The 9062-nt window shown below is 41.4% G+C and overlaps 1 protein-coding gene across 2 annotated transcripts in view; it reads right to left on the bottom strand.

Moving 5' to 3' along the window:
* The window catches only part of zdhhc15b (zinc finger DHHC-type palmitoyltransferase 15b), a 16776-nt gene extending 10999 nt beyond the window's left edge, over positions 1 to 5777 (bottom strand). For both annotated transcript variants that reach the window (XM_063190145.1, XM_063190146.1), the window contains exons 1-4: positions 5648 to 5777; positions 5215 to 5241; positions 4854 to 4948; positions 3973 to 4093 (exon numbers count right to left, since the gene is read on the bottom strand). In XM_063190145.1, coding sequence (XP_063046215.1) covers positions 3973 to 4093; positions 4854 to 4948; positions 5215 to 5241; positions 5648 to 5765 — 361 coding nt within the window. In that variant the 5' untranslated portion in view covers positions 5766 to 5777. The remainder of the gene's footprint in view (positions 1 to 3972; positions 4094 to 4853; positions 4949 to 5214; positions 5242 to 5647) is intronic.
* Between the last annotated feature and the right edge of the window lie 3285 nt (positions 5778 to 9062).

Raw genomic sequence — 9062 nt, 5'->3', positions numbered from 1 at the left:
ACTGGGAATTGTTTTTGGTAATCTGACTTTTTGGCAGTCATGGGTAAGTGGTTAGGACGCCAGACTTGCAACCCAGGTTGCCTGTTCGACTAACTCCTAGGTTGGTGAAGGGAGTAGCTAACCAGTGCTCTCCCCCATCCTCCTCCATGACTGAGGTATCCTGAGCTTGGTACTGTCCCGCTGCACTGCTCCCTTGGGGCGCCATTGGGGGCTGCCCCCTTGCACGTGTGGGGTATAAGTGCAATTTCGTTGTGTGCAGAGTTCACTTGTGTGCTGTGGAGTGCTGTGTCTCAATGGCAATGGGAGTTGGAGTTTCACAGTTGGGCTTTCACTTCACTTTCATTTGTGCCCCATAATGTTATTCTCTGTAATACTGTGATTCTTAAGCTTTCTATGTAAATGGGCACACATTCAAACACAGACACAGACACAGGCACACACACACACACGCCATTGCACGTGTCATATCTTACCAGCTCCAGATACATAATCAGGGTTTCCACAGCACTTCAAAGTTAAAGCGGCAAACTTGACAACAAACACCAACCACCTTGACTAGATTCCCAGAAAAAAATAAAGATGTTTGCATCTGTGAATGTTGCTTTGACAGAATGATATTCGTTCCGTATTTTGAGGAGGAATAATTCACATAAAGTTGCGCAACATAGCCTTTGGAATCATGATGGTTGCGCATCTCTGATCCTCCACCGACCACGACTAACAAATGAAGAGTTTCATTGCAAAGACTTAAACGCCATTCTTTGACTTTTGCATTTTGTTATTGGAAGTGACTGTTCAGACATCCTTTCATCTGTGTGTGAATTCTTGCCATTCAAACATTTTGAGAACATTCTTTTTGAACCTATATAAAATGCTTTTTTGCAAGGCAATGCAATGCCCAATACGAAAATGTCAATTTCCCAAAATGGATGTCATTTTACATCAAAGCTTTCAAATGGTCTACGGAAAACATTGCCGGAATTCGTCCCCTACCTACCCCACTCAACCCACCCAGTCGCCTCTACCCATGAACCTCCAATTAACCGTCAAGGAGAACGCCCACATGACACAACAGACAATCACAAAGTGACTTCCGGTGATGTCGTCTGAGTGAGCGGCCGCGTGAAATTTGTGCTCCGTAAAATAGCTTCTAAAACTAACCCTCCAAATATAAATGACTGAATAAAAAGATTACAGATAAAGCAACATCGAATATATGCTGAGTACTAGGGCTGCTCGATTATGAGAAAAATCAATATCACTATTATTTCAGTCAATATTTCACAATATTTTTAGACGATGTGTCTTTTAAAGACAAATTAATTGTGCTAAACAATTCACCAGCAGTGTGAGTGGAGGGCCATAGAGAAACACAGTGGTGTTTTGCATGAATTTTGGGTAGCAAGTCTACTTTGTACTTGCAATGGCTCAAGTGGAGGGGAATGCATTGTGCTTAGTATAACCTACCTTTTGGCAGTATAGAGAAATAACAAATATATTGTTTCAAATCGATATTATGAAATTTGATATTGTTTGACAGTAATATTGATATCACAATATGATATATTGCACAGCCCTAACTAGTTCAAAAGCCAAAAGGAGGAAAAGGAAACAAAGGGGTTGACGAGGAGGAGCAAACAGATGAAGTTAACAACACCAGAGAAGGAGAATCACAAAGTACTGTGAGGACACTGCACTTTTTCAGAGCTCATCTGCTCAAGGCATACAAACCCCCACCACCCCCCACCCCCCCACCCCAACCCGACCCACTCAACCCAGCAGATAGTTCACCTGTCCCCCCATTAACTGTCAAGAAGGACCTCCACGCGACAAGGCAGCAAGACAAACACAGTGGATACGTTACAATATGCAACCTTGCTTCCTCCACATGTGCTTGTGGCCTCGCCCCACCTCCTGGTCCCTCCTCTGTGGAGAAAACAATAAAGTTTCCCAGCTGTCAGCCTAGCCACACCATTCCAATTTCAAATGAGAAAAAGACTTTACAATTGAGCTTTTGCAAGATATTGAAATATAATGCTGTTGTCAGTGATGTCATCATGACATATTACTTCCTGGTGCGAGGCCACAAGCACAAGTGGAGGAAGCAAAGTCGCATATTGGAACGCACCCACAGCCAGTCTCCATTACCACCAGTCCCAAACCAATTCACTCAGCCCCCTGCCTAAACTCCACATGACCCATCCCCCCCCCATACCCCCATTAACTGTCAAGAAGGACCATAATGCGACAAGACAGTTAGACAGTTAGAGAATCACACGGCCAGTCTTCCTTTTGACATAGCAAGCACTTTACAGTACACCTGGCCGAGTTAGGATTGCACACTGTACTGTACTGTACATACGTAGCAACCCGACGCCGTGACCTCTGGATTTACCTTCTCTGCTTTCGTCCGTCCTGTCATCTCATTATCACTCCATCTCGCTAATTGCTTCCTAAAAAAATGCACGTTGTCACTACTTTGCTCTTACAGTAGCTGTCAGATACTATGTTCGGCTTATCATCAGTGCCTTTTGGCTGATAACCATGGTGTGTTTTTGACATGTGGCACATGTCTTAGTTCAAATTGAATTGTACAATTGTTTGTATGCTGTACGGATGTGACACGACATCAGGGTCAACAAGAGAAAAGCTTGGAACTCGCATAGTTCAATCAATCAAAATATTTCAGTACAATACAATACACCCAAAGTCCAGTTCAGGACGAACCGCAAAAAAACTCTTCAAAACTTTTCATTCAGTTCAATGGTGCCCTTTGGCAAACCACTAAGGAACTGAATTATAGCCTCTCAGTGGTTTTGGACATCGGAGCCTAAACCAGGAAACCAAATCCACGAGACGTCCTGCAAAGCGTGTGCAGCGGGCCCTAAATATATTTTGTTCATTTATTGTGGCGATGAGCAGAACAAGTATCGAATGATGTGTCAGCTTTGACTGTTAAGTCTATTCTGAGAGGCACAAGAGAGTCAAACAAAAGATAACAAGAGAGAACTGAATACTACAACCATTAAGTAACAATAAAGGACGTGCAAGCTGAGACTGAGGTTAATCTTTGGCCAGTGCCACTCAAGACTTCTAGTCTTACATCTCCTCTATACAGTAGCTCTTAAGGGCACAGGTCGTGGAGTGCACATCCAAAACATAGGTGCCTGACAAAAGTTAAAACCATATGAATATAAAATATTGTAAAGTGGAACGTCTGCAAACTAACTCTCGTCACGTTTAAAAAAAAAAAAAATTAAACACTCACTTGAGGTGAATAAAAGAGTAGGAACAGGAGCAAGTGTCAAGAAATGCCACGTTTATACATTTTTTTTGTGGAGGTGCACTCAACCCCACATTGCTTAAATAAAACCTTTGGGAGCATGTAATCAAGTTGTCTGTCATGCTATCCCATTAGCTTAGTAGAAGTCTGCAATGGCAACTGCAACTCTACAACTCAGTACAAGTTTACAACTGAACTGCAAGATTCGAACAGCTTTTATCTAGTTGCTACCACATTTTTTTTCTTAAATATAGGGTTTTTTTTTCAGCTTACAAACATTTGTGTTGTGAGGAGGGGCAAGATGCAAAGCAGCCAACCACGTGAGCTCATTTTTTGACCGACAGCCGTTTCCAACTATCAGAGGTTGAACAGTGCGCATCCAGGGTGGGTCATGCAGCCAGGGATTGTTTACAAACAGTAAACCCCATGTATACCTCCATGGCTCTTTGATACAGGAAATGAGGTAAATACCAGCCAGGGTTGCCAGATGAGGGCGATGATTTCCAGTCCAAAAAAAGATCAAAACCCGCAAGGGAAGCACTAAATCCCACCCAATTCTATTGACTTCTACGGACAATAATTGGGCGTTTGTTTCTGCTAAATGCCATTTTTACCCGCAGACGGCCATCCTAAGCAGCCCAATTCGTCTGGAAACCACCCAATCTGGCAACACTAATACCAGCGCCTACCTCCTGAGTTTGCTCGGGTGAATATGGGCAGCCTCTTGGCAATGTCCACCAGGATCTGCCTCTGAGCATCCGGCCGCTCCTCCATCTCATACCGCTCCTTGTCTGTGTAAGACATGTGGAACTAGGGGAAATGAACACAACATAAGTCTCATGCAGGGCTCGAGTTGTAGGGGGATTGGGGGGGGTGTGCCATCCCCCCTACAATGGAAATGGTTTAAAATCATCCCCCTAAATGAAAATAGTCAAAAATCATCCCCTCTAAAAACAGGCATCCCTTCTTCACATATTGTGTTACAAATTGCACTTTTAACAACTACATTTTCAACATTTTCTCGGGGAAGAAACCCCCGAACTCCCATAACCAGAATCCATCTCTGACCATCCCCCCTCCTCTGATTTTACAACTTGACCACTGGTCTCACGTCAAATACACTTGCCATAGGCCAACAAGATGATTGATCACGGTAGATAGCTAGTGTTGCCACCTGTCGCCGTTTTATCTGATTGTCCCGGATTTTAATGACCCATCCCGGAAAAAAAGATACTTTCCTGGACAATGAATGAAGGGTACAATTGCGTACAAGCACATTGGTTGATTGAGCTTGAAATGTCCAGTTTTTGTCAGGCAGAGGTGGCAACCCTATAGATAACATATTGGCTTACAGAATGGAGCACTTGAGAATAATATGTTTACCTCCTTTTGCATGTATACTTACATAACACTTGATGACAGACTGGTGATTAGATGAATTTAGAAACTATGGTTCAAAGTCAATGGATATTCAAACCGTTTTCCTTGGTCTAAAAAGACACCTGCGTGCCGTATTCTGAGGTTTCCAGGACTGGCCTGGGATGACAGGTGTAAATTTAAAGTAGCTTACCTTTTTGCAAGGAGGAGCAGGTGGGGTGAAGATGGCTTTCCAGTATGTCCAGCAGAACATCACGAAGCACACATGGAACACTAGCAGATAGAACGCTGCACACACAAGACCATTTTCGACAAACAGAAGTCAGGGCATTTAATAGAGAGATGAGTAGTAGCATTGTGGTAAAGCAGCAGGCATTGCATTGCATTGCATTGCCAACCACCAACTGGTAAACAAACTGTATTACAGTGACAAAACCGGCTGTTCACGAAATATCAGTAGCCTAGTAATAGGACACTTTAAATATATTACACAAAATAATATCACAAGGTTTACTAGGGAAATACTCATAAGATATTAAAAAAACATTGCTCACCTTTTTCCAGCGAATTGCTCAGAGTAACTGCGGGTGACAAACAGAATTATAGCGTTAGGGGGTCATATCATTAACGTAAATGCATGAATCAAATATTTACAAGGGCATCAAAGGCCGATGGATGTGGCTGATACTGTTGCATGCAGTGAGAATGCACTGAGGTTGATAAGCTAACCCCTGGGTTAATTAGATGAACTCAACTCACAATCAAGCAGAGTTTTTCGAAATGACCATCCATTTCAAAGGTGGACATCTTTTGTAAAATATCATACATTTACGTTGAGTGTCAAAGACAGCTGCATTTTCAAATAACACGATTGTTATCATCGCTCAGTAAAAATCACTTCCTTATTGTCCGTCTTGCAACACCTCAGTTAGCACTAGAGATCGATTCAAGCAACATGTAAATAAGCCGAACATTGATTGTACTTACAAAAACATAGCTCAAAGACGTATGCGTAATAAGACCATAGCACCACAGCCGTTATAATTACAACAGGGATCCAGGAAAATATTCTCTGACAGCATCTTAACCCCCTTGACAGAGCCATATTCAGCCTAGCTCCACGATCATTTTCTCTGACATCGACTAACGCGCCTGGTTGAAAGAAACCTGAGCCAACTCGATATTTGATTTCTTTCGCCTGTTAAAGAACCGGTTGCGCTCGTCTGGGCGAAGTCTGCAGAAATTGTCGCATGAAAATAAGAAAGTCACTTATTCTGAAATTAAACAGTTAGATATTATGTTATAATAGTTTCCAGTTACAAATGATGCTAAAGCTACTCTTTTTTCATAACTTCAGTCTGGGACATTTTATTCATGCGTGTTTTTTTTTTTTTCATTTGTTTAGGCCTAGGCCTACACGTGTGCGTGTGCGTGTGCATAATCCTGCTGCTGCTGCTGCTCTTGCTGCTGTTAAGATGAGTGCATGTCCTTGTTAAATTGAATTCGCTCCTAAACAAGAATATTGTTTCAAAGATGCAGTTGTTGATACAAATTGTTATTAGCCTGTCCTACACCACAGTCTATGCAAAACATGATATAGGCCAGTGGTTCCCAACCTATGGGTCGGGACCCCCCTTATGGGTCGCCAAAGATCCACAGGGGGTCGCGGAGCCCTCTTGATTTTAAAGGGTTTCGTTTTAAATATATATAGCCCATGTTGAATAAAAGACAAAGCATTTAACTAATAAATGCATAGACGCAACAAAATGTAAGTGCTACATTAAACATTTATTTCTATATTTGACCAAAGACGAATTGAGGAATAAAATAACTAAAATAAGTTTTCGCAGTAAACGGAGGGCATCTTGTGAGTCCGTCTCGTGCGGGCGCTCGCGTGGTTGGGTCACCAAAGCTTACAATAGTAAAAACATGGGTCGCTTAAGAAAAAGGTTGGGAACCACTGATATAGGCTATTCATAACGTTATATTCAGTAAAAACGTTAGTTGGAATTAGGCTTAATTCTATTAATAATAAGCCTAAGGTTTATTACAACCAAGATGCAGGATATGCGAGAAGCAACATATTTTTAATACTTTTTATATATTATCTACACTCGAGAAGCAACCGTAAAAGAGCATGATAATTGGGTGGGAAAAGTGCATAGAGAAGCAAGCAACATCACCAAAGGAGGCAGAATATCAGTGTTGAAGTCTTGTGACGAGCAAAAAGGCATCTAACCCCATTGCTTCAGGGACTGTAACCAATACCCTGTACTTTAAATATAAGTCGCTTTGCATAACATTGTCTGCTAAGTGTAATGTAATAATGTATTGTAACTCTGGCTTTCAAAGGCTATGGCATCATCAAGTCAGCAGTAGAAGATGAGGACTGCAGCCTCAATCATCTCTCTGGATGCACCCAATCCCCTGTGTGTTCCATAACCACTCTAGCAGTCAACGGCTGTGAAGTCTCCACATTTTCGTGGGGCCTCCTCAGGGAAGTGTCCTTCACCTCCAAAGCAGTACTGTGAATAATGGGGGAACAAACATGCCAGAAGTAACTTTTTTAACATGAAGGCTTATGAAGGCTATATTTAGTTCTCATTTCTTTCTCTTTTTTCAAGAATGGACATGATCGGATAGGAGGATTGATGTTGACGAACAAAACAGAACCATTTTTCTTAATGCATGGCGTACCTCCAGTGACACGCTGTTATAGTCATTGAAAAGTTAACTGCCATAGTATTACAATACCATGACATGACACAGGGCCTTTAGTAATGCATTACGACTTGTCATTGCCATTCTGGTAACAGCAAATGTATAATTCCGTCTCTTAAAGGGACAGTTTGGTCAATTTCAACATGCAGTTGTAATGCTCACACTACCCTGGACTTGTCAGTGCCTGAGATTTTTTTTTCTTCTTCTTCAGCCGTTTCCGAGATCCTGGTCATTGTAATGGGGGCAGCTCTTTGTTTACATTTCAAAAAAACATTTTTATTTATTCCCAAAAACATCCAAAAGGTTATAAAACATCAGCAGACAACTAGCAAACAGCAGTACCTTTTGTGAAAATATTTGGAGTTGGCCTATGTTTCATTTTTTAAAAATGTACACAAACGCTGCCCCCATTAGAATTGCTCATATCTCGGAAAGGGCTGAGCCGAAAAATGTGGCATCACCAGGTACTGACAAGTCAAGGGTAGCGTGAGCAATACAACTGTATGTTGAAATTGAACAAACTGTCCCTTTAACAGGTTAAATGGGTTTATTTAATTGGGTCATATAAATTAACAAAGCCACTACAAATATGATTTTCTGTAAAAGTCGAATCGAAGTCCTACCGTATAATGGGCTAATAGATTGTTAGTTTGTTGCAATAAGCAATTGAGAATAATTGGTCTTGGGAAATGTAACCATCTGTTATCACACTGTCACAGACCATTCTTTGGGAGGGCAGAATATATCATAATGTTCATGAATCTGATGTGTGCGTATGGTTCAAGCGTATGGTTCAGGTGCCATCCCCATAAAAAACGTCACTCCTGCTTTGAGCTTACCCTGTTTGAGAGACCAGAAATCTCCACTGTGTTTCAGATAGGCCTTGAGTGGCTGGGGACTCACTAATTTGACGCCCTTTCCGTACTGATGTCTTAAGTCATACAACCCTAACCCTAATCCTAACCCTAACCTTAACCCTAAACCTAAACCTAAACCTAACCCTAACCCTAACCTTAACCCTAACCCTAACCCTAACCCTAAAATTGCTTGTTTGAAATGTTTGATTACCATGTGACGTAAGACATCAGTACCGAAAGGGCGTCAAACTAGTGAGTCCCTGAGTGGCTGATTAAGACTCATCAGGGTCCAGTCCACCCAGGTGAAAAACCCATATACTTAAAGTGTACCTTTTTTTACCGTACTTAGTACAAAGTGTACTATTTTCGGCGATTTAAAGTGCGCTTCATTGCACTATTAGTGCGCTGAAGCACTACTAAAGCAGTACTTCAGCACACTTGCAGCAGACTGAGGATGCTAAATTGGCACCGCTTTTGGACACCTTTAAGTGCACTACAAGCATACTTTTGAAAGTATGCTCCAAACACGCTTTTCATGCATTCGTATGGCATTAAGAGTGTGCTTGAGTACACTGTTATACTGTAACATTTTATTGTTAGAAGTTCAATAAAAGTATATTAACTTCATGCTTCTTTGGACAACATTGGAACATTTTAAGTCTGTAAAAAGTATATCATATTAAGTATTGTAAATATATAACAGGTATGCTTGAAGTATATTTACAGTACACTCCCAAGTACATGACATGATATAAATGTAATACTACAATCCATGCTGGTCCTCAGAGCTTGTACATTACACACAGCCACATGTCACAGTAGTG

This window comes from Engraulis encrasicolus, chromosome 23 (assembly GCF_034702125.1).
Source record: "Engraulis encrasicolus isolate BLACKSEA-1 chromosome 23, IST_EnEncr_1.0, whole genome shotgun sequence".
NCBI lineage: Eukaryota > Metazoa > Chordata > Actinopteri > Clupeiformes > Engraulidae > Engraulis > Engraulis encrasicolus.
The sequence above is the reverse complement of the archived record's forward strand: the minus strand, read 5'-3'. Positions and strand labels throughout refer to the sequence as shown.